Source organism: Pollicipes pollicipes, unplaced genomic scaffold (genome assembly GCF_011947565.3).
Source record: "Pollicipes pollicipes isolate AB1234 unplaced genomic scaffold, Ppol_2.1 Scaffold_3087;HRSCAF=3621_pilon_pilon_pilon, whole genome shotgun sequence".
NCBI lineage: Eukaryota > Metazoa > Arthropoda > Thecostraca > Pollicipedomorpha > Pollicipedidae > Pollicipes > Pollicipes pollicipes.
In genome coordinates this window covers 30,290,242-30,315,713 of record NW_023596225.1, presented here as the reverse complement: position 1 = coordinate 30,315,713, position 25,472 = coordinate 30,290,242, and the positions used below count along the sequence as shown (strand labels likewise).

The following is a 25,472-nucleotide window of genomic DNA, read 5'->3' as shown; positions in this document are numbered from 1 at the left end:
ATATAGTGAGTCTGCCGCCTACCTGAGCGCAGCCCATATAGTGAGCCTGCCTCTGCCTGTGCGCCCGTGACTGTACTGTCCCTGCCATTTACCAGTGTGCCCGTGACTGTACTGTCCCTGCCATTTACCTGTGCGCCTGTCACTGTACTGTCCCTGCCAGTTACCTGTGCACCCGTGACTGTACTGTCGCAGCCATTTACTTGTGCGAACGTGACTGTACTGTCCCTGCCATTTACCAGTGTGCTCGTGACTGTACTGTCGCAGCCATTTACCTGTGCGAACGTGACTGTACTGTCGCAGCCATTTACCTGTGCGCCCGTGACTGTACTGTCCCTGCCATTTACCAGTGTGCTCGTGACTGTACTGTCGCAGCCATTTACCTGTGCGAACGTGACTGTACTGTCCCTGCCATTTACCAGTGTGCCCGTGACTGTACTGTCCCTGCCATTTACCTGTGCGCCTGTCACTGTACTGTCCCTGCCAGTTACCTGTGCACCCGTGACTGTACTGTCGCAGCCATTTACTTGTGCGAACGTGACTGTACTGTCCCTGCCATTTACCAGTGTGCTCGTGACTGTACTGTCGCAGCCATTTACCTGTGCGAACGTGACTGTACTGTCGCAGCCATTTACCTGTGCGCCCGTGACTGTACTGTCCCTGCCATTTACCATTGTGCTCGTGACTGTACTGTCGCAGCCATTTACCTGTGCGAACGTGACTGTACTGTCGCGGCCATTTACCTGTGCGCCCGTGACTGTACTGTCCCTGCCATTTACCAGTGTGCTCGTGATTGTACTGTCCCTGCCATTTACCTGTGCGCCTGTCACTGTACTGTCCCTGCCAGTTACCTGTGCACCCGTAACTGTACTGTCGCAGCCATTTACCTGTGCGAACGTGACTGTACTGTCCCTGCCAGTTACCTGTGCGCCCGTGGCTATACTGTCCCTGTCACTTACCAGTGCGCTCGTGACTGCACTGTCCCTGCCACTAACCTGTGCGCCCGTGGCTATACTGTCCCTGCCATTTACCTGTGCGCCCGTGGCTATACTGTCCCTGTCATCCACCTGTGCGCTCGTGACTGTACTGTCCCTGCCACTAACCTGTGCGCCCGTGACTGTGCTGTCCCTGCCATTTACCTGTGCGCCCGTGACTGTACTGTCCCTGCCATTTACCTGTGCGCCTGTTGATGTAGAACAGCTGGCGGTCGTTGCCGTCAGCGATGCGGTAGACGAGCTGGTCGGTGGGGTCCGGGTCGTGCGCCTTCACCATGGTGACAAACTGCCCCCGAGACGGCAGCTCCGTCAGCTCGCACGCGTAGCTGGCCCGGTCGAACACCGGCACGTTGTCGTTCACGTCCTCCACTGTCAACAGGCAGACACCAGGACGTCCGGGTAAGCCACTGAAGTTCATGTAACAACAATACAGGCGGGACGATGAATGTGTCATTTGATTCCAGCAACAGCCGCATGGTGGACATGCTCAACACCGAAGAAACACGCGGGTCACCCACGCGTCAGCGTATCCCCAGGTGCTCTCGGTTTCTAGCAGCGCCGTTGGTCGTGGACAGTCTGTTCCAGAGCGGGGCCGGTCAGTGCGTGAATGGGCTGTGTAACGTGTGCATGGGACAAATGAGACCGATCTCAGATCGCTATCACCCCCGCACGGGCGATGGGCTGCGGATCACCGGTGCTCTGGTAGACAAAAGCAAAACGGCTTGGCATTTGGACATTACAGCGCCCCCATTGTGGCCGCCTAGCGCCCAATATATAGCTCCTATCGCGATGAGAGGTAAAGTCAAGCAGACTTCGCCAATGCGACGGCTCTGTCGCAGGTGGCATGTGACGTGTGGCGTGTGGCATGTGGCGTGTGGCATGTGGCGTGTGGCGTGTGGCGTGTGGCGTGGGGCATGTGGCGTGTGGCATGTGGCGTGTGGCGTGTGGCGCGTGGCGCGTGGCGCGTGGCGGGTGGCGTGTGGTGCGTGGCGAGTGGCGCGTGGTGCGTAGTGCATAGTGCATGGTGCGTGGCGCGTGGCGGGTGGCGGGTGGCGGGTGGCCACGGGGACCGCTATGGAGCTATCAAGGGCTAGCCGGCGCACACCCCCAAGCCACTGCTCACAAACCACGTGTGACGACCTGCGCATGGTCCGCGCCTCGGGACGTCATTGCATCCGCCGTGACATATTCAATATGGTCAGGGGCACCAGGTGTGCCACTATTCCGCCGGGGCCGACCTGAGCCGGAGGATTTTTGTCCGGCCGCTGGTCCAGCCCGGCCTGCTGCTTCCGACGAGAGAAGTTCGCCGAGCCCGGCCGTCTAACTTTGTCAGTCAGCCGTCGCGAGACACAGGTCCGGCAGCGCGTCATTCTGGCTACTCTGACTATCGACTGATTCCGTGAAGTGGCGTCGGGAACAAAACTAGGTCCCAGACCAGTCAGCAGCCCACTATGGCCATCGGAGATTCATTCTTCGAGCCGGACCTCCGCGCAGAAGTCCACTCTGACGGCCCATCAACCATCCGGATCTCGCGGACGTGCGCGATCGCGAGGTTCACTACAACCGGCTCACTTCGGCCAACAGTCACATCCAGTGTCTCGCCCTCGCGAATGTTCTGACGCACGCTGTTCGGCGTATTACACGGGCATCTTCAACGCGGCCTGTAGCCAGGGCAAGACTAACCAGCGTTTTGTCGAGCCGACAGTAACCTATCAATTAAAGACCAACAGCACAGCACGGAACAACAGTGTACAGACCGCTAAGACTTCGATCCAACTGATCTTGACTTACGCGCTTCACGCTCAGATGAAGTAATTTACAACTATCGTGTCTCGGACATGAGCACTGTGGGACCCGCCGCCGGCCGGTTGAAGATAAACCCCTAATGACCAGTACCACGAAACCTACTAATGATGATCACCGCCTTAAAACCAACTGTCGACGACGAACGCAGCGCCACCGACCAACAGTTGGTCGGTGGCAGCTGCGTTCGGCGCCCTCGACAGTTACTGTCGACCTTGGCTTCAGCTACTACAAAAAGACGACGGTGGACGCAGTGTTTTGCAACAATGAGGTGGTTGATGCATCCCAAGAATGAAGACTTGTACGGAGTTCCGCGACGTTAACAGCGAGACAATGCCCAGAGAGCACTGCCACTGTGCGCCGCACTAACAGCTGCTGGCGGCGAAGACGACAGCTCGCACCGAACGCTGCCGGCCCGTGACGTCACCCCGTGTCGGGAGAGCGGCGTGTTCTCACCGTTGACGGTGAGCACCGAACGCCGCCGGCCAGTGACGTCACCCCGTGTCGGGAGAGCGGCGTGTTCTCACCGTTGACGGTGAGCAGCGCGGTGCCAGTGAGCGGCGGCGAGCCGTCGTCGGAGACGGTCATCACCAGCTGGTGCAGCGGCCGCTGCTCGAAGTCCAGGTAGCTGGTGACGGCCAGGGAGCCGTCGGACGTCATGTGGAACAGGAAGCTCTCCGAGCCGTCCGCCTCCTGGACACGGAAGCTTAGCGGCTGGTCGTCCTCTGGACGACAAACACAGGCGCGGTTAGCATTAGGCAAGCACACGCGGCATCGTCAAAGCACATATATACGCGCGTGGGCAGCACAAGACACAGCACGAGGTGTCTTTCTGGAGTTCAGCATTTAGAAACACGGGTTGCCAGACACAGTTAAGAGGTGCGGACGTAACACCATAAAACACAGCTCCTGCTAATGACGTACACTCACGACGAAAGGCACGCTTTTATCATCACCACTCATCTTGGCCAACGCTTCACATCCAATCAGAAACACCCTTTGGCAGGAGCCCAGTCTTGTTTGACACATTGTCCGTTGGACGGAGCCGCCGTTCAGGGCCGGGCCGCCGCCCAGCCACCCGAGACTGATCGATTGTGTCCAGACACCGAACCCCTGATTACATTGCCCGCCCAGCGACGGAGGCTTCTTATTCACCAGCACATTCTGACCGACCTATTGGACTACCGAGCTTCAGCAATGTAGATTAAGAACAGCACGTGGGAGCGTAATGAGTTCGAAACTACCTGCAAGGTTCAGTCATTAATTTAAATGGAGTATTCTTTTCAAATATTTGGTATGGCAGGCCTGTACGGCTCAGCCATTTACAAGAATGGAGCTGTTGAATGAAACATTTGGGTTGACAGGTCTCGCAGCAGTTCCTGTCCGCTTTCCTACGGTCCCGCAAATAATCTATGCGACAAAGATACGAAAACAATGTGAGCAAACCTTCCATTGGTTGCTGGTCCCCACCCCTAACACAGTCCAAGATCCCTTCCCTTAATCGGTGGTCCCCACACTGGTCCCGGTCCAAGACCATTCCCTATGTCGGTGGTCCTCACCCTGGTCCCGATCCGTGATCCCTTCCCTTGGTCAGTGGTCCTCATCCCTATCGCAGTCCGTGATCCCTTCCCTGGTCAGTGGTCCTCACCCTGGTCCCGGTCCGTGACCTTCACGCGCAGCAGCTTCAGGCCGGGGTGGGCCGCCTCGCTGGCCGTCACGTTGTAAACCGACCGCTCGAACTGAGGCGCGTTGTCGTTGACGTCCGTGACGTTCACCGTGACCGGCACAGAGGTCATTGACCCCGTGACCCGGTCCGTGGCCGACACCGTCAGCTTGTAGCGCGGCCGGGTCTCGTAGTCCAGCTCACCAGCCACGTACAGAACGCCTGCGGCATCGCGCATGAGTCGATACTCTTGCAGTTTGCCCAGGACGGGTTTGGCCAACTTCCCCGGGTGGTGACTTTCCAGACACTGATGACGCGTATCCTCCTGATGGGCTCGACAGTTTCGGAACTACGACAAACGCTCTGTCACAACACCTCAACTAACCCAAAGTACTTCAAAAGGCACCAGCGGCGTGTGCCGGCCTTTTCAGGTGGCCATGTATGTGCCTGTCCGATACACACCGGTGGTGAAGTCTACGTCGAACATGGAGTCGACGGCCGGCTCTGTGAGCTGGAACACCAGGCTGGAGGCGGACGGGGCGGCCGCCTCCAGCGTCAGCACGGGCGTGCGCCGCTCGGCCGACTCGGCCACGTGGGCCCAGTAGTGCGGCTGGGAGAAGCGGGGCTGACTGCCGTCCACGGTTGTCACCAGTACCTCCGCCTCCGAGGAGAGGGGAGGGGAGCCTGCCACAGAGACGGACACACAGTGTTACCAGCGGTATCTCCGAGGGGAGGGGAGGGGAGCCTGCCACAGAGACGGACAGTGTTACCAGCGGTACCTCCAAGGAGAGAGGACGAGAGCCTGCCACAGAGATAGACACACATCGTCAACAGCGGTACCTATGGGGAGAGGGGAGGGGCGTGGTACCTGTCACAGAGATGGACATACAGTGTCATCAGCGGTACCTCCGAGGAGAGGGAAGAAGAGCATGTCGCAGAGACGGACACACAGTGTCACCAGCGATATCTCCGAGGAGAGGGGAGGGGACGGGGGCCTGTCACAGAGACGGACACACAGTGTCACCAGCGGTACCTCCAAGGAGATGGGGGGGGGGGGGAGAGCATGTCGCAGAGACGGACAGCGTTACCAGCGGCACCTCCGAGGAGAGGGAAGGAGAGCCTGTCACAGAGACGGACACAGTGTCACCAGCACCTCCGCCTCCGAGGAGAGGGGAGGAAAGCTTGTCGAAAGAACAACCACCGTCACAACCGGAGCTCTGTATGTCATACCGCATCAAGAAGTCGTGGAGCCGAGCTAAAGGTTGCACAATTTAGCCTCAATTTACACCATCTAACCTGAATCAAATCAGCAGAGAATAACCTTCCCAGCGCTGAGTTCTGGATGGCCATGGCGGCTCAGCCTGGCATCTGCCCTGCTTCTACCACGCAGCAGAACGCACCGAACGACAATCCGCCACATCGACTGTGTTCTCAATGTGTTTTACGGGCGTCGGACACGCGCACTGGCCCATGCTGTAACCGCGCATCGGTCGACGGCTCCTATCTGCTGAATGCGTCATACTTGTCGACAGCTACCGCCGCTGCACACGGGAAAGGTTTTCTTCGTTCAGCCCCCGTATGGTCATGCTGGGCATTCTTTCTGAGCTGAGGAGCCCTAGGAACTATGGCTGCATGTTTGAATGCTTAGCACGCAACCTCTGCATCATATTTGTAGACGTTTGAAGGTATGTTTCATGTTTGAAGATACTGAAACGAACATCAGATATGATACAACACGGTCACTTAGAACTATTGGTACACTTCTAAACAGATATGACTACTCACCACAGCACAAGTTCTGATTAGTAAATATGTTCCTCGATACGTCATTGTTTGATGACATTATCATACCTCGCACAACACTGACTGAGAGCCAATTGACGGCCGCTATATCTGAAAATCGTGCTCCCGAACGCTACATATGAATGGCTGGACCGTTATAGTTTTCTTGGCATTGATCACCACATGACATATGGAATGGCATAATTTGAATGACGTTCTTATGACATCATGGATACCTGTAACCTCGAAATACTCTCCCCGAAAGTGGAGGGTATTTCAAGGTCTCCACTTTCTTTTCTTCCATTTGAAATATTCTCCCCGTAATCGCGGGCGTGTAGCTCAGGAACTAGGTTTTAGATTAGATTTAGGTCTTCAAAAGGGCAGGGCTGTGAAATGCACCTAATGACCTCTCAGGATGGCTAGTTCAGTGCAAAGCCTCATAGAAATGCGGAACGCTCTCTTTAGCCGTGATCTAACCACTGAAGCTTTCTCGCCTGTCTTATCATTTCAGACAATGTCAGCGTACAGTTGGATTTGACGCATGCCTGACATGGCGACGAGCAAAGCATCTTGGATCACAATTGAGCACCCTGTGGACTGTATGATATGTAAGACTATTTCTCACAGCGTCGCCTGATATGACGCTTTGCTCGATACGCGTCAGCCGCTCGTAAAACCCGCCGGCGTAAACGGACCACACGCCGCAAGCGTAGAGTACAAGCCACTCGAAACAAACGTTGAGTCGGCACAAGGCGACTACAATGGCGCACGGGGGTCGATAAGCAGTCAGACTGAAATATTGGGGCACGTCAGTGGTTCAGCAGCAGCCGGGATACGGGTGGCGCGTTTGTCGACTCCGATAAATCAAAGCCGGCTAATGCAGTCCCCATCCAGTGACAAATGGCAGCGCTTTCCAGCCAAGGCAGCTGGGATTCCCCATGAATCAATCAGCGCCGCAAACGGCGCACACAATCAGATGACGACCGAGCTGAATATTGAATAGGTCCGACCATCAACTTCAGTCTGCGACACAGTGGCACGGCTAAAGACATCACATTTGTACTGAAGCATGTCCATGTGATTCGCTCTTTTGAGCGCAAAATTCGTATTTCAGCAACGATTGCAAATGTTACGTAGAACAAGAGCATCAACTAAAAAATATCAAAATAGGCTCATAATACATGGGATTCACCCTAAGCTTGCATGCTTGCCCTTCGACCTGAGACTCACTTCCTACCTAAACCAACCTCTATTGCCTCTAACGCTGAACTAGACTGCTGGCCCAGCCTAGTAAGACGGCGAAGGCGCCACTGAATCTAATTGTAAAACAATGGCCCATATCACGGCACGTGTAGCTAAGCCAGCCAACCACAACATACCATTGTGCCGCACACCCCGCCACGGGCGCAGCGGCCGAACAAGGATGCCATCCCGTCACCACCCACCTCCATCGTAAGCAGTGACGACCAGCCTGAAGGCGGTGTCGAGGCCGCGCGGCGAGCGGCGCAGCGTCACAGCCCCGCTCAGCAGGTCCACCGCGAACAGGTCACCGTTACCCCGCAGCAGGTCATAGTGTACCCGGCCGTTGTCGCCCAGGTCAGCGTCGATCGCCGTCACCTGCGACCCCGGCGCGTCACAGAGTGGCGCACGACGGCGGGGAGTGACGCGCCAAATGTCGCGTCATATCACGGCATCGCGCGTAACGGCATGCTATTTACGGGTGACATTATTACATTTGCATTGCATTAAGCCCGCCCCTCATCAGTGTTCTCACGCTGGTGGCCGGAGTTCTGACCAGTAGTAACAGGCCAGCCCGTGCTCACTGCTCTCCCCTTGGTGACCGGAACTCCAACCAGTAGTAACCAACCAGCCCCTGTTCAGTGTTCTCACCTTGGTGACCGGAGTTCCGAATAGTAGTAACCAGCCAGTCCCTGCTCAGTGTTCTCACATTGATGACCGGAGCCCCGACCAGTAGGAACCAGGCAGTCCCTGCTCAGTGTTCTCCTCTTGGTGACCGGATCTTCGACCAGTAGCAACAAGCCAGCCCCTGCTCAGTGTTCTCACCTTGGTGACCGGAGCTTCGACCAGTAATAACAGGCCAGCCTCACTCAGTGTTCTCACCTTGGTGACCGGAGCTTCGACCAGTAATAACAGGCCAGCCTCACTCAGTGTTCTCACCTTGGTGACCGGAGCTTCGACCAGTAATAACAGGCCAGCCTCACTCAGTGTTCTAACCTTGGTGACCGGAGCTCCGACCGGTAGTAACCAGCCAGCCCCTGCTCCGTGTTCTCACCTTGGTGACTGGGGCTCCGACCAGTAGTAACCAGACAGCTCCTGCTCAGTGTTCTCACCTTGGTGACTGGAGCTCCGACCAGTAGAAACCAGCCAGCCCCACTCAGTGTTCTCACCTTGGTGACCGGAGCTCCGACGGTGGCCTCGACGGGCACGACGGCGTGATACGGCTGGTTGACGAACACGGGCCGGTTGTCGTTGTCGTCCATGACGGTCACGTGCAGCAGCGTGTGCGCCACCCGGCCGTCCCTGTCGCTGCGCACCTCTACGGCCAGCACGTGCTGCTCCTGCTGCTCCCGGTCCAGCGCCACACCCGTGGTGCGCACCACGCCAGCCGTCTCGCTGATGCTCTGTGGGGGACACCGTCACAAGAGGATCACTCACAGAGAGACAGTTCCGAACAGCGCCCGCCGTCTTGTTACACGGTGGGATGGACTGGTTCAAAGGCTGTCCATACAACTGTATAGGCGGAGCTGACTCGTTAATATGCTATCAGACTAGATGAAAGCCACCGTTATTGGAAAAGCAGATGGCACAGAATGGACTGACCACGGAGCGCTTCGACCCATCAGAAACGCTCCTCCCAGAACGGCGGACAATTTGACCTTGAAGCCATGGAACCCGCCAGTACAATTCGCGGGAGATTTTCCCGCCAAAGCCAGTGGTAACTATGGCGAGTCAGTCAGATTCCGCGTCACGACTACGAAAACATATTCAGCGTTCGAGGATTCAGCTGGTTAATATTCTGCAGTAGCCGGCTGTAAAGCCGTTATCAACCAAAGTGCAAAACTGAGGCCGCACAGGCTAATGGGATGAATGGGATCGTAACGATAATAAAACGTCGACACACAGTTCCCAACCAAGTCATGCTCAGGGCAGGTCACTGAACGGTGCGGGCATAAGAGTGCAGTGAGGAGTCTATGAGCCCGGTGTGGTGGCGGTGCGGAACAGCGTCGTAATGCTTCACATAAATGTAAAACCTTGGCGAATGATCTGCTCGGATGTGCAAGTTAGCTCTGTCCAAACACCACCCATACCTCACACCGGGCGCTTCAAGAGTTGTTTTGCGGCATCAGCGACGTTTAAAACGGCGCCCCTTGGATCATTTACCCCAGTTGTCCGGCGTCGAAAAGCCCCCGACAATAGGCATCATATAATGTTCAGAGGCAACGCTAGAGAGCCAGCATCTTATAGACAAGGACTTCGTTACCCCGGAACGAACGACTAATCAGTGCTTGTCGGCTTTATGCTCAGATGAGCAGAAACTTGATTCCAAAAAGCACCTTCCAGAACCCACAAACGTCGACAGCATTTACAAGCGCTACTACGTCGCACCGCATAAGCCTACAGGGTCGATGTTAGTAGCCACGTTTTGCCAATGTGTCGCAAGGCCAGGAGACATCGCCTCTCAGCGAGATATACGGACCAGCAGCGTCCACCCTGGACATACACACTGGACACGACACCCACTAAAAGCCGTCGGTTATACCAAATGCTCGGACCACCACCACCTCGCGCCATCACTCACGAAGTACTCGGAGGGGTTGAGGATGCGGAAGGCGAGGTGCTCCATCAGCTGGTTGCCCCGCACGGACAGCGAGGCCACGATGTCGACGCGAGTCGTGTTCTCGCGCACGGTGCCGTAGAACTGGTCGCTGGAGAACACCAGGCCACGACTGGCCACCTGGCGGCTGCGCACCAGCACCAGGGCGGCGGCGCGGTGCGGCCCGTCCGACGCGTGCACGGTCACGTTGGCCAGCGGCGGCACCGTCTCACCGCGCAGCAGGCGCAGCGAGCCCGTGTCGGCGGCCAGCGAGAACAGCGCCGCGTCGGCGCCCGTCAGCGAGTAGCTGAGGACGGGGCAGAGGGTCAGCGAGCAGCTGGTGACAGGGCAAGGAGTCAGCGAGTAGCTGGGGACGGGGCAGAGGGTCAGCGAGCAGCTGGTGGCAGGGCAAGGAGTTAGCGAGTAGTTGGGGACGGGACAGAGGGTCAGCGAGTAGCTGGGAACGAGGAAGAGGGCCAGCGAGTAGCTGGAAACAGGGAGGAGCCAGTGGGTGCCTGGGACTGTTGGCTGTTGACAGGCAGAGGGAAGCTGGGGACACGACGAGGCGTCCAAAAAATGGCCAGGGAGTGACAGAGCGTTAACCGCACCCTGAGCTGGGAGATGCACGAACACTTCTCACCGGCGGTGCCCTTTCTTATTCAGTAGTATGAGAGGGGGTCCAGATATCCCACCCCCAACTTTGAGAAGAAAATGGGCTAAGTCGGTCGTTCGTTGGCGTAGTTTTTGGGGTAGGCGCCGTCCGTCTTTACTGACCAGTCCCACAACTAATTTTACGAAACCACGCCACCGCTTGTCGCTCAAATTGAAGAAACGATTCTCAGACAATGACAGAGTGCATGACAGCAACGCATTCATTACGTTGTGCAAAACAGCTTTTGGAGACCGATTTGTTGTCCAGCAGCAGGTCCCGTACGGGATCAGCGAGTCGTTATTTTGTTGTTCATTGGTGTTTTCGGGCGCGTCCACTGCAGTGGTCATTTTGCGCCCAAGGATCAGCGAGTCGCTGAAGCCACGAAACCAAATCGTGCTCGCCCGTTCAACAACGAAAACACGAATTCGGAGGCTGGTTGTGTACGATGCAAACGTTCTCAGCGCCCAGACTCGAGCACGATCGCACCGATTACCAGGATCAGAGGCCTACGCTGTTACCTGATGTTCTGCGTGTCCGGATTAGAGGCCTGCACTGTTACCTGATGTTCTGCGTGTCCGGGTCGGAGGCCTGCACTGTTACCTGATGTTCTGCGTGTCCGGACCAGAGGCCTGCGCTGTTACCTGATGCTCTGCGTGTCCGGGTCGGAGGCCTGCACTGTTACCTGGTGTTCTGCGTGTCCGGGTCGGAGGCCTGCACTGTTACCTGATGTTCTGCGTGTCCGGGTCGGAGGCCTGCATTGTTACCTGATGTTCTGCGTGTCCGGGTCGGAGGCCTGCACGGTGCCGACCTCCACGCCGTCGTAGCTGGGCGTCAGCACGGTGAAGTTGTACTGCGCGTGCGCGAAACGGGGCGGCTCATCGTTGACATCGAGCACGGCGACGGTGACGCGGGCCGGCCTGGCCGCCTGCAGACGGGGCTGACCGCGGTCCCAGACGTCCACCGTGAACTCCAGCTGGGACCGGCTCTCGTGGTCCAGCGCGCCGGCGGTCCTCAGGGCACCTGTGCAGCACACGCGTTAGCGGACGGAGTCGGTACAGCCCGAGGCCGGACACAGACTCCAAACCAGCACATGAGCCGCGACAGTGTTCAGTTGCCTCGCGCCGCCGGCACACTCCGGCCACTCTCACCGGAGTCGGGGTCGATCTGCAGGAACTGGCGGGCGGCCGTCTCCACGATGCTGAACAGCAGCCGGCCGTTGCTGTTGTCGTCCAGGTCAACAGCGGCCACCACCAGCGGCCGGCCGTCGTCGGCCAGCACGGCCGAGCCGACCGGCGCCGACTCGCGCACCCGGCCGGCGTAACGTGGCCGCGCCAGCCGCGGACGGTTGTCGTTCACGTCCAGCACGTGCACGATGATGCTCGTGTGGGCCACCTCGCCCACCTGAAGGGGACGGTACACAGGTCAGCCAGGGTCAGTTAGAGATCAGGGTATGATGACGCTCGTGTGGGCGACCTCACCCACCTGGAGGAGACGGCACACAGGTCAGCCGGGGTCAGTCAGAGGTCAGGGCATGATGACGTTCGTGTGGGCCACCTCACCCACGTGGAGGGAACGGTACACAGGTCAGCCGGGTTCAGTTAGAGGTCAGGGTATGATGACGCTCGTGTGGAGGGAACGGTACACAGGTCAGCCGGGTTCAGTTAGAGGTCAGGGTATAATGACGCTCGTGTGGAGGGAACGGTACACAGGTCAGCCGGGGTCAGTTAGAGGTCAGGGTATAATGACGCTCGTGTGGAGGGGACGGTACACAGGTCAGCCGGGTTCAGTTAGAGGTCAGGGTATGATGACGCTCGTGTGGAGGGGACGGTACACAGGTCAGCTGGGGTCAGTCAGAGGTCAGGGTATGATGACGCTCGTGTGGAGGGGACGGTACACAGGTCAGACGGGATCAGTTAGAGGTCAGGGTATAATGACGCTCGTGTGGAGGGGACGGTACACAGGTCAGCTGGGGTCAGTCAGAGGTCAGGGTATAATGACGCTCGTGTGGAGGGGACGGTACACAGGTCAGACGGGATCAGTTAGAGGTCAGGGTATGATGACGCTCGTGTGGAGGGGACGGTACACAGGTCAGCTGGGGTCAGTCAGAGGTCAGGGTATAATGACGCTCGTGTGGAGGGGACGGTACACAGGTCAGCCGGGGTCAGTTAGAGGTTATGGTATGATGACGTTCATGTGGGCCACCTCGCCCACCTGGAGGGGACGGTGCACAGGTCAGCCGGGGTCAGTTAGAGGTTATGGTATGATGACGTTCATGTGGGCCACCTCGCCCACCTGGAGGGGACGGCACACAGGTCAGACGGGATCAGACCTCTGGTTATAATGCCGCTCGTGTGGGCCATCTCATCCGACAGAGGAGATGGTCACAAGTGAGATGTGCGCTGGAGGCCACTGCTTACCGGCACATGATTAGGGTTTTTCACCCGTTTGTGGAGATAACACAGCTTGAGTCAGTGTGGAAATGATGTTCCTACACATGGGGCAGCAAATGCCATTTAAAAGTGATCGGGATATCAATGTATGACGTCGGTCGACATAACTAGCCCCCGCACTTGACAATAACGTTGGCACGTCTGGGAACTTCCGTCAGCTTATCCTTGCAGGGAGCTTAGTGCCAACGAGCGTTGGGACTTGGAATTCCGAAACCGCCAACGAAGTTCTCGCCATGCTGACGGCCTGTACGGACAGGTTGTACCAGGTGCGGCGCTCGTAGTCACGCGAACTCTCACCATGCTGACGGCCTGTACGGACAGGTTGTACCAGGTGCAGCGCTCGTAGTCACGCGAACTCTCACCATGCTGACGGCTTGTATGGACAGGTTGTACCAGGTGCGGCGCTCGTAGTCGAGTCTCTCGCTGACGGTGAGCACCCCGGCGCCAGGGTTCAGCAGGAACGAGCCGTCCTCATTGCCTCCCACCAGACGGTAGGTCACTGAAGTCCGACAGTGGGCCACCACGTCCAGCACGTGGGAGCCCGGAGGCCTGTCCTCCTCCACCTCAGCGCCGTACTCTGCCTGCAGCGGTGGACACGGACAACACGTCAGTACCCGGGGTCCCCTGGTCCACCTCAGATCCGCACTTTGCCGGTAACAGTACAGACATCCACAGCAAGCGCATCCCTGAATGGTTCTCTCGCTTCGATTCAGCCTCCACTCGTTAAGGCAATTTCCATTGCTAATACGGCATTAACACAATACCTCCGGCCCTTTGCGCAGATGCATCACTGCACATATCGTCGCTCAGAGCTTTCCGTTCTATTCTTGCGAGCAAAAGTCCGGAAGCCCCCACAGGCAATTTTTCAGGTACAGCCCGCTGTTATGACAGGCTATTATGTTTCAAAGAGCTCGTCGTTAGTCCATAACAAAGCGAAATGTGACATTTTGCCTTAGAAATACTCTTTTCGCAACGCTTTTAGACACGGTTTCAAACTCTTCAGCTAATGGAATAATCAAGCCACGCTGCAGAAAAACATCTCTTATAAGGAAGCAGGCGCGCAAGAGAACGGGCTCGGTATTTTTCTGCCCGCCGTGCGTGTTGTTTGCCGCATATTGACTCTCTTTATGGTTTCCGGGAACGTAATGGGCGAGGCAGGGCTCACCAATCCTCCTCCATAACTTGCGCACATCAATGCCGTTGTCAGTCACGACGACTGCGGGTCACCTTTCATTGCTGTGATGGGAGCGCGCTTATCAATTCGATAGATAAAAAATTGGACCGAAGACCTATGCCGCTCGCAGGTGAAGCAGTCAATCAAATGTAACAGATGTACTTCCCAGTCATGTGCCAAGCGTCGACAGTACATTCCCTTTACGAAGCCGAAGACCGTCAAAAGCTGCTTCAGTTCGCACAGTCATTTGCCCCTCCCCTCCCCCCCCCCCCCCCCCGGCTGACCGGACCGCGGAACGATCCACGCTGAGCCCAGCCCTGTGAAGCACACTTTCCGTTGCAGCGGCGGCAGTGCGCACTGACTTTTTCGAAGCGGGGCGGTGCGCACTGACCTTCTCGAATCGGGGCAGTGCGCACTGACTTTCTCGAAGCGGGTCGGCGCGCACTGACCTTCTCGAAGCGGGTCGGCGCGCACTGACCTTCTCGAAGCGGGGCGGTGCGCACTGATCTGCCCGAAGCGGGGCGGTGAGCACTGACCTTCTCGAAGCGGGGCGGCGCGTTGTCGGGCAGCGTGACGAGTACGTTGACGTGGACGTCGCCGTGCAGCGGCGGCCGGCCGGCGTCGCTGGCGCGCACCGTTAGGATGTACTCGCTGGCGCGCCGCTGGTCCAGCCCGATGGCCACCGAGATGGTACCCAGCACCGAGTCCACCGCGAACGCGTTGTCCACGTTACCTGGCGGCGGCGGAGGCGGACGTCAGGTGGCTGTGTTAATCAGCAGCAGAGGGGGAGCAGGGCTTTACAGCGGACAACTCGGCGAGATTCAGACAGTTGAGGATGCCACGGACGCTTGCTGGAGCTTGCTGCTTGCAAGTGTGGAGGGTTTCACATCATGTACGCTGCAGCATACGCGCACAGACTCCACATGAGGACACCACCAGTCATGACACAAAACGCCTGAAGGCCGGCATCCGGGTCAAACAACAGGCCACGGCAATCGATGTCCCCGTGGCTTCACAAGGGGCCGCGCCCGACCGGGAAGTCGCCGTCTGGTCTGCACCGTCATCCACTATGCAACTGCTCCATTTAAAGGTCGCCCACCACCAAGTGATGACATTTGGGTTGTCATAACTAAGTTAGAAATTCGGTTTACTACCATCAGACAAGATTCGGTCGACAGTGGCATGAGGAACGTCAGGGACGTGTGGGAACGGCCTTGGCTGAGGCCGCGCAGCGACAACGGCAATGTCATCAACCGTACGCCGTACCATGCACTAAATATAACATGCCCCAAACGTCATTCTGCATTAACAAATGCCGTACCAACCACGGCATCTATGGATCAAAAGAGCTAGTACCATTTGTGCTTAACAGTGTGTATGCGTGTAGGTGTGTGTTAAAGTCGTATGCATTATCATTATAAGCATCCCATGCATTTATTTTCTTTGCAATATTTCCCACATTTCTTGCCAAGCCAGCAGCTGATTCGTGTCCGCTGCGACAGCCCCTGGCGGGGAGGCCGTGCGGCCGAGGCCGGGCCGGGCCGGCGTCGTCGGTCGTGTTTTGCCGCCGCCCTCCAAATTGAAGGACTGCGCCGCCTGACCTCGCCGCGGCCGCGCCAGATTGGATTCTGTTTCGGCGCCGCGTCAATGCCAGATGGCCGGGCGCCGAAATGCCGCCGGCGATTTGATGAGGCGGCGGCGCGTCACGGCGGCTTACGGCCGCGACCGCCTGATGAGGCCGCAGACCGTGGGTCCCGCGGGTCGGCCCGACGGGGACGGCCCGCCCGGCCAGGCCCGGTCCGCCGCCGCCGCCGCCGCCGCCGCCGCCGCCGCCAGCTCACCGCCGCGCCACGGCGCGACTCAGCCGCACGCGGCGGCCATGGATCAGTGCCGACTTTGTGTAGTAGGGTGCCGCCGCCGCCACAAGGCCTCCAAAGCTGAGCTTAGGGGAGGGGGCATAACTTTGTTTAGTGCTGGGCGGAGAGAGGAAGTTCAACAGTCAGCTTCATCCGAAACAGGACTGATGTACGGCCAGACATAAAACCCGAGGTCATCCGGGCACAGCTGACGCTGAAATAGCAATGGGGTTCGCGGCACAGCGCATTGTCTTATTCCCATATTGCATGGATCCGGCGCAAACCAAAATGACACGATTTATCATCCGAGCAAATGGACAGCCATGTTCTTCGATGAATCCTGCCAAGCACGCTCGATCCAGCAAACGGGACCTACCCAACAGAGCGACAGTGGGCGCGAGTCACAGAACGTACCCAGGGTTTGGTCCAAATGACACGGAAAGGTCAGCTGGCATCCTCCGTATCATGATTTAAATCGAACCACCCATCGACACAAAGGTGGTCCTACTTGACCAAGGCTATCTGATCCACTTCTTTTGATACAGCACCAGGCTCTCGGAACGCGATCAAATGGAATGCGATCTACGATAAAATCACCACAGGGAGTTTTTTAGAGATCACATGCTAGAACATGGGTCCAAATAGGCGTGAGCCGCTAACACCGAGCTCCAACTGTCCGAGCAATGGACAGCAAGGCACCCTGTTCCCTGCACGCGGCACTGCAGTACTGAGCCCGTGCCCGTCACTGTTCTGGAGGCTGGTCGATCCATCACATCAGCCAACCTTAGTGTCTCACACACGCCCATCCTGACAGAGAAATCCGCGCTCATCACCCGCCAACAAATGGTGGCCAAAGTGCCATGTCAAGGGAGTGTTCAAACTTGAGGCCTACCATACCAATCGACTGAGGATGGACGAAGTCTCGGGAACAATCACCGAAGTCGAACGACCGGCATCCATAAAAAACAACCCAGGGCGGGCCAGCGAGCAGTCAACGATGCGGCGCAATATACTGCGTCTCCTTCCTTTCGGCGCAAACAGAAGTCCCACGGGCCCCTGGTGCAGAAGTTACTGCACGTAAAGCAGCCAGCCGGCTGCCGAAAACAAAACAATTAGCCAAACGAACTGCTGCTGGGTAAAAAAGGATCGTTCAGCGACGCAAACCCGGCCGTCGTTGTCATGCCCGAGCTGGCCCCGCCGTCCTCTGGTCCAGGAACTGCCTCGGGGGTATTTCGAGGTCACGGGTGCCGCCGGGGGCTGGCTCAGGGGTGTCTCTAGGCCACGGGTGCCACCGGGGGCTAGTTCAGGGGTGTCTCTAGGCCACGGGTGCCGCCGGGGGCTGAATTGCGGGCGTCTCTAGGCCACGGGTGCCGCCGCGGGCTGGCTCGGGGGTGTTTCAAGGTTACGGGTGCCGCCGGGGGCAGGCTCAGGGGTGTTGCGAGGTTGCAGGTGCCGCCGGGGGCTGGCTCGCGAGTGTTGCGAGGTCACGAGTGCCGCCGGGGGCTGGCTCAGGGGCGTTGCGTGGCCGTGGGTGCCGCTGGGAGCTGGCTCAGGGGTGTCTCGAGGCCACGGGTGCCGCCGGGGGCTGGCTCGGGGGTGTTTCGAGGCCACGGGTGCCGCCGGGGGCTGGCTCAGGGGCGTTGCGTGGTCGCGGGTGCCGCCGGGAGCTGGCTCAGGGGTGTCTCGAGGCCACGGGTGCCGCCGGGGGCTGGCTCGGGGGTGTTTCGAGGCCACGGGTGCCGCCGGGGGCTGGCTCAGGGGTGTTGCGAGGTTGCAGGTGCCGCCGAGGGCTGGCTCGCGAGTGTTGCGAGGTCACGAGTGCCGCCGGGGGCTGGCTCAGGGGCGTTGCGTGGTCGCGGGTGCCGCCGGGAGCTGGCTCAGGGGTGTCTCGAGGCCACGGGTGCCGCCGGGGGCTGGCTCAGGGGTGTCTCGAGGCCACGGGTGCCGCCGGGAGCTGGCTCAGGGGTGTCTCGAGGCCACGGGTGCCGCCGGGGGCTGGCTCGGGGGTGTTTCGAGGCCACGGGTGCCGCCGGGGGCTGGCTCGGGGGTGTTTCGAGGCCACGGGTGCCGCCGGGAGCTGGCTCAGGGGTGTCTCTAGGCCACGGGTGCAGCCGGGGGCTGGCTCGGGGGTGTTTCGAGGCCACGGGTGCCGCCGGGGGCAGGCTCAGGGGTGTTGCGAGGTTGCAGGTGCCGCCGGGGGCTGGCTCGCGAGTGTTGCGAGGTCACGAGTGCCGCCGGGGGCTGGCTCAGGGGCGTTGCGTGGTCGCGGGTGCCGCCGGGAGCTGGCTCAGGGGTGTCTCGAGGCCACGAGTGCCGCCGGGGGCTGGCTCGGGGTTGTTTCGAGGCCACGGGTGCCGCCGGGGGCCATCCACGGACACCAGCGGATCGATGGCCGACTCACGCAGGGGCCGCACGGCTTCCGGGCGGCGTCGGGGAGGCACGCCACCCGGCCGCCGGCGAACGGGTTCTTCGCCAGCCCACAGCGATGCCGGGCGGCGGGCTGAGGCTGGGCAGACCGGCCTCAGCGGGCGGAGCGGCGACCCGCCGGCGGCCCTGTCACGACCAGACGCGGCGCTGCTGGCCGTCACCGCTATCCCGGGTCAGTGTAGCCAGAACGCCAGTGCACGTCGCGGATGTGACGTCGCTGCAGTGTCAGCGGGCGTGTCGAAACTTTGCCTAGCACACAAACTCACGGAGACAGCGCCGATGAACCCCGCCTGCGGACCTATCCCATGAGCATCCCGCATCCCAAGCCCGCGACTAGTGACTGACCGCCGTCAGTCGCGCCCGATACATCGGCGGTGAGATCGAATGTACCGTTGACCTACCCGCACTCCACTCGAGTGCGGCTTTAACCAGCGGTCTTTGTCAGCCCGGCGTCCTGCACGCCCGACCTGTCGCCGCAAACAGCTGGCCGTAACGAGCGGCCGCCACCGCCGCCGCACCTGCCCACTCCGCTCATCAAATCAGCCGCGCCGGACGAACAGCGGCCAGGCGGACCCCATCCACTCTCCGCCGGCTCACGGCCGTCAGCAGCCCAGCAGGCGCCGGCCGGCCGGGCCGGCGGCGGAGCCCAAGCCGGCCGTAAAGCGGCGAGCGCGGCGTGAGCGGCGGCTGTCCGCCGCACAACGAGCCAGTCACGCCGCCGCAACGGCCCCGACCGAGGCGGCGCCGCCGCTCGTCCGGGTCAGTCTGCAGCTCGTCCCACCCTCTTCCCGGCTCGTCCTCGCTCGCCAGGGACTCGTCCTTGCTCGTGCCATCGGATAGCCGTTTAACGGCCTCGCACGGCGCTGCCTGGCCAGGTGTCGACGTCCCGGCCCGTCAGGGGCTCCTCTGGGCCCCTCTGGAACTCGTGTGTGGCACATCTGCAGCTCGTCTGGGGCTTGTTTGGGCCTCGTCTAGGACTCGTCTGCGCTCGTCTGGGGGCTCCTCTTGGGCTCGACCAGGCCTCGTCTGCGGCTCGACGCGACCTCGTCTGGGGCCCGTCTGGAGCTCGTCTAGGGCTCGTGCTGTTGGGCCCGTCTGGGGCCTGACTGGAGCTCATCTAGGGCTCGTGCTGTTGAGCTGTGTGTTCGGCGCCCGGCCACCGTTGCGGTCGTTTCATCACGCCACGTGCTCCATCAAAGAGAGACGCGGAGTGGATGTGGACCGACCCGGCGCCACGAGGCTCGGCTCGAGCACACCTGGCCGGGACGAGGTCCGTCGCGAGCCGGCCTGGACGGTAGTGGCCAGAGCACTTCTGGGGACTACGGTTGTGACAATGTCGACCGGGCGTGAACAATGTCGGCGTGGACCAAGCGCCCGGCTTTGTGCGAAATGAAGTCACGAGAGATTTCGCCAAAAAGATTTGCAATCCTGAGAACTCGAAAGCACACCTATAGCTCCCATGCAAACTGTATGAACCAATGCGAAAAGGATAAACACGGCCCGTCTCACCGTACAGATAACGCAGCGCCCGGCTACATCTGACGGTACAGAACACGAAACAGGGGCAGGGCATATGTCTGACATTACAGAGGTGGTACACCTTACAATATGGAATGCATGAACGGACATATTTGACGGTCTGAAGTGGGTGACCATGGCATACCTGACAGTGCGGAGGTGTCGTGCCTGACAGCATGGTGTAGATGACCACAACAGACGTGACGTCACATCGGGGTGGCCTACCTGACAGTATGGAGTAGGTGATGCGGGCGTTCTGGCCATGGTCGCGGTCGGTGGCCAGCACGGTGACCACTTGCCAGCCGACCGGCGCCGTCTCGTGCACCTGGCCCACCACCAGGTCGCTGAGGAACTGCGGACGGTGGTCGTTCTCGTCCCGCACGTGCACCAGCAGGCGGGCGTAGTCGCGGCGCGCCGGCGTGCCCTGGTCCCGCACCGACACCGTCAGCACGTGCTCGTGCTCCGTCTCCCTGCGGCCGAACGGGGGAGAACGTGTTAGCCGCTGTCTAGGCAGACGAGCGGCGAGAGGACGAACTGAGGAGGCGGCTGTGTTGCCGGCTGTCCTGTCCGACCGGCAGCGAGAGGACAGAGGAGGAGGCGGATGTGCCACCAGGAGTTCAGTTGTCCGCAAACGGTGATGGAAAGTGGCACATCATGGGCAAATATGAAAATTGGGCGTCCCGTTGGAAGATCGGACAACTAGAGAAGACATATACGATACAGCCGTCAAACATTAACGAACAATACAGTACGAGATCTGCTGATGACAAAGACACAGCCTGAGACGAGCCAGTAACGGAGACATTGTCCGGATTGCCAAATGACGCTCGGAAACGAGACGAAAACAGCGCCTCGTCCGACCTGACCACGTGAGCTGAGTGGCGCCGCCAGTCCGCGTCAGCTGATAAAGCGAGCCAAGCCCCGACCTCGACACATCGACAGACCGGGCCTGTTATAGCCGCCTATCTGGCGGGACCCGTCCTTCCAGGGCAATCACGCCTAATGTCACGGTCTCTCGCCGAGCCCCGTGTGGGTACGAGCGCCGGCCGGCGCGGCCGATGCTCGCGGGGGGCCAGACGGCGGGCCAGACGGCGCGCCGCCCACTCTCATGTGCTCCAGACGCTCACGTCGTGCCGCGCACGCGCCAGCCCGCCGGCCTCGACTGGCCTTTTGCGTGTCGATGAGCAGACTGATAATTAGCGTTCACAGTCGCATCGACCACTCGGGCCGCCCTGTCATAGCCGACTCAAATTGACCGGGGCCACGGCCTCTGCCGGTGACGTCCGGCACCAGGTCGATACCGAGGCGTCCCGTCACCACTCACGCTGTGGCTTTGGTACACGGAGCGACGGCACCTCCTGCCCCAAGCCGGCTTTACGTCGATGCTGGTTTAATTTTGTGGGGTTGGGTACATCGACGTCTGAGTTTATGCAACGCCAATGCTCAGTCTGCACCGTACACTCCAGTTTTCAGCTAATGTCACCACCGCGGACCGCTGGTTACTGCATTGCTACAACGGCAGCGATGCGCAGCGCGGACATGCCATTCGGTGCGGACGGCGCACAGCCCCGCCCAACTACGTCAGCGTCAGCCGGTCATACGGCCAGGCCCTCCCTTGTGGGCTGAGAACTGGCATGGCGACAGTGACAGCGGCGACCAGGCGGGACTTTGGAAATCAGGCCGCGTGCGGCCGAGAGGCCTGCAGAACACACATGGAGCAGCCCGCGTCAGAGCCTGCCCCGGGCGACACCAAGCGCCGCCCAGGGCCTCGTCCCGCGGCCCTGGATCTCGGCCACCGGCGGCACCGGTCGGGCACGCGACAGAGCCGGCCTCAGGCAAAATCAAGCCCCGTCCAGGGTCTCGTCCCGCGCCCTGGACCCCAGCCAACGGCGGCATCGGTCAGGGGTCAGCACTCACCACCTGAGCACGACACATCATAGAGGAACAGAGACTGAGCGACGGAGTATGTGGACAGCACGCACGCACGCACACACACACGCACGCACGCACGCACGCACGCACGCACGCACGCACGCACGCACGCACGCACGCACGCACGCACGCACACGCGCGCGCCGCGGGCGGGCAGCAAACCGTTAGACTGATCAATAAATCTTCCGAAATGTTCTTTTGATCTCGCGGATCAAGCGCTGACATTCTGGGCTGCGTCTGTTGAGAACAGTTCGATCCGCAATCTGGAGAAGCTGGCACCTGCTGGCTTCTCGATCCACTTAATCCGAGGGATCGAAAGAACATCTCGAAAGGCAACAAACAACGAAAGCGCTGCTATTTCTAACGGCTCATGTTCATTAAACAATCTGCTTCCGAAATGAACCAAACAGCCAACTGAACTAACAGCCTAACTGACCAAATAGATGAATCTAACTGCCCAATCTCCAGGCGATGGTGACCTGACTGACCCAATCGATCACCTCACCTGTCCAGTCGTCCGGCCACGGTGACCTGGCCGGTCATGGGGTCGATGCTGAACAGACGGAGAGAGCGGTCGCTCTGCGCCGCCTCCAGTCCGTAGTAGAGCAGCGCCTCGCCGTCCGGGTCGGCGGCGCTCACTGTCAATAGCCGGTCACCCGGCTCGGCCGCCTCCGACACGTTCACGGCGTACAGGGCGCGCTCGAACGCCGGATCCCGGTCGTTCACGTCTAGCACTGTGATCCGCAGCTGGCGGCGGACATGGTGAACACACCGTGAGACACGCACTGAGACTGTGATCCGCAGCTGGCGGCGGACGAGCAGGCATGACAAAGACATCGTGAGACGTGCACAACATCGGGACGCATAACACAGGCCCTAGAATACTGAATGGAATCGTGTTACAGTTTTAGTCAATTTTAACACAGTGTGGGACGGCACACAGTGCACGGCTGGGCGATCACCAAACGTCCATCGTTAACATGATGCCACGGGAGGGGGCCAGTGACGCCAGCAGTGGTAGGCTCGACACCGGCCAACTCAGGGCAATATAGGAGTGCCTGAGCAGCGGTGCGCAATGATCCCTTGCCGATGGGGGGGGGGGGGGCAGAGATCAAGCAGCGTGTCGCCGGCCGGCCGCTCGACAGAGAAAGACCAATAAGAAGACGAATACGCCCTTCCTTGGTCCGGACGGCCTGCAGCAAGGGACCGGGTCATTTGCTAAGAGCGGAGTGGGCGGGAGCTCCGGAATCTCGCGGAGTCAGCCGCACCGGCAAACAATCCACCCCGACAGAAATACCCGAGTCCGCGGCGCCCGCCCCGCGGGACGCGAACACAGTCGTTCATCACGCCCTGTAGCAGGCAAGAGACCTCTTTGTGGCGTCGACATTTGAGAACGACCGGTGTTGCGGCGAAATGAGCCCCCGTCCGTCAGCAGATGCGGACACCAGCCAGCGGTTCGCACCCGCGCGGAGACCACTGCCGTCTCGTGGAGCACCGCCAACAAGGCTGAATCAACTGACGACAGTTGTTCTCATAATTTGTTCTCCCAAGCTACCTCTCCCCCCCCCCCCCCCCGTGCACTTTTGTGGACAAGTACTTGACACAGCTGGCGGTGCGCGACGCTCGTTGGAAATATGTGACGTCAGGAGCACACGCCCTGTCAGCCGTCTTGTACAGACGGCATTGCAATCACCGGAGGGAAAGATTACTGCCCTGGTGACTTCAATGGAAACATGTATCTCGCGTAACGTTTACGAAGACCGGGCAGACCAACAACACCGTCGCACCAGTCGTCGGCAACAGCAGGAGCCCAACACAGCCGCAGCCATGCCGACAGCGCACGCCAAACGGGACGCGGCGGAGCAGCTCGCTTCGAGGAAGGCTTCAGAACAGTGGCACACGCGCCCACAACCTCCGCATTGCCAACAGGCTCTGGTCGGCGCCGGATGTTGGCGCAGATGACCCTTCGAACACAAACTTCCGACAAGGCAATTAATGACCACGCCAGTCGGTCATTACGGCCCACCGCCGACCGTGCCGGCTCTAACGGCGCGTTATTCCTTCCCCGAGGGCCCACAAAACGCGCGTCGCACGCTGTCGCCGGACCCAGCACGGGCGTCGATACCTGAGCAGGCGGTGGCCGAGGGCCGACTGCTGGAGACAGCCGGCGGCTCGCGGCCGCCCGCACCCGGACAACCCGCGCCCTCAGATGGAAGCCCATTCGCGGCGTACCGGCCGCACTCTGGCGGCGGTGGTGAGGGAGCGCCCGGAGCAGCGCGGAGAGGTGTAGACTGCGACGGAGGTGGACTGCGCTGGCGGCGGTGGTGAGGGAGCGCCCGGAGCAGCGCGGAGAGGTGTAGACTGCGACGGAGGTGGACTGCGCTGGCGGCGGTGGTGAGGGAGAGCCCGGAGCAGCGCGGAGAGGTGTAGACTGCGACGGAGGTGGACTGCGCTGGCGGCGGTGGTGAGGGAGAGCCCGGAGCAGCGCGGAGAGGTGTAGACTGCGACGGAGGTGGACTGCGCTGGCGGCGGTGGTGAGGGAGCGCCCGGAGCAGCGCGGAGAGGTGTAGACTGCGACGGAGGTGGACTGCGCTGGCGGCGGTGGTGAGGGAGCGCCCGGAGCAGCGCGGAGACGTGTAGACTGCGACGGAGGTGGACTGCGCTGGCGGCGGTGGTGAGGGAGCGCCCGGAGCTGCGCGGAGAGGTGTAGACTGCGACGGAGGTGGACTGCGCTGGCGGCGGTGGTGAGGGAGCGCCCGGAGCAGCGCGGAGACGTGTAGACTGCGACGGAGGTGGACTGCGCTGGCGGCGGTGGTGAGGGAGCGCCCGGAGCAGCGCGGAGACGTGTAGACTGCGACGGAGGTGGACTGCGCTGGCGGCGGTGGTGAGGGAGCGCCCGGAGCAGCGCGGAGAGGTGTAGACTGCGACGGAGGTGGACTGCGCTGGCGGCGGTGGTGAGGGAGCGCCCGGAGCTGCGCGGAGAGGTGTAGACTGCGACGGAGGTGTTCGGGCTGTGGTCCTCGCGGCACTTACCGGCGTGAAGACCACGTGGTGTCCGTCCGTGGCGGAGACGTTCAGCGTGTACTCGGCCGTGGTCTCCCAGTCCAGCGGGCGGGCGATCACGATGCCGCCCTGGCTGTTGACGCTGAAGCTGCCTCCGGTGTTGCCGCCTGCGGCAGAAATGTCTTTAACCCCACCGGGAAAGGAATACCACATGCACCGCGATTGGGCGTACATCACCGGCCTGGGATCAATCCCGTGACATGGGAGCAGTTCCCCGATACAGACGTAACAAATGGTCATCAGTTATTCTCTCCTGCCAGCATGTCGGAGAATGCCCAGTCCCTGGGCAGAATAAATGTGTGGACCCATTCCCGAATCACAGGGA

At 60.1% G+C, this 25,472-nt stretch overlaps 2 protein-coding genes across 2 annotated transcripts in view; both read right to left on the bottom strand.

Annotated features, from left to right (window-relative positions):
* LOC119090028 (fat-like cadherin-related tumor suppressor homolog) overlaps positions 1-12,920 on the bottom strand; it is a 32,952-nt gene extending 20,032 nt beyond the window's left edge. Inside the window, exons 1-10 of the mRNA XM_037212825.1 lie at positions 12,915-12,920; positions 11,876-12,128; positions 11,492-11,747; positions 10,061-10,382; positions 8,649-8,882; positions 7,686-7,857; positions 4,921-5,142; positions 4,444-4,680; positions 3,323-3,520; positions 1,173-1,361 (exon numbers count right to left, since the gene is read on the bottom strand). Coding sequence (XP_037068720.1) covers positions 1,173-1,361; positions 3,323-3,520; positions 4,444-4,680; positions 4,921-5,142; positions 7,686-7,857; positions 8,649-8,882; positions 10,061-10,382; positions 11,492-11,747; positions 11,876-12,128; positions 12,915-12,920 — 2,089 coding nt within the window. The remainder of the gene's footprint in view (positions 1-1,172; positions 1,362-3,322; positions 3,521-4,443; positions 4,681-4,920; positions 5,143-7,685; positions 7,858-8,648; positions 8,883-10,060; positions 10,383-11,491; positions 11,748-11,875; positions 12,129-12,914) is intronic.
* Positions 12,921-12,928: 8 nt separating this feature from the next.
* LOC119089379 (fat-like cadherin-related tumor suppressor homolog) overlaps positions 12,929-25,472 on the bottom strand; it is a 48,909-nt gene continuing 36,365 nt past the window's right edge. The window contains exons 8-13 of the mRNA XM_037212048.1: positions 25,118-25,254; positions 22,590-22,831; positions 20,378-20,622; positions 14,888-15,084; positions 13,540-13,758; positions 12,929-13,019 (exon numbers count right to left, since the gene is read on the bottom strand). Of these exons, the coding sequence (XP_037067943.1) occupies positions 12,981-13,019; positions 13,540-13,758; positions 14,888-15,084; positions 20,378-20,622; positions 22,590-22,831; positions 25,118-25,254 (1,079 nt within the window). The 3' untranslated portion in view covers positions 12,929-12,980. The remainder of the gene's footprint in view (positions 13,020-13,539; positions 13,759-14,887; positions 15,085-20,377; positions 20,623-22,589; positions 22,832-25,117; positions 25,255-25,472) is intronic.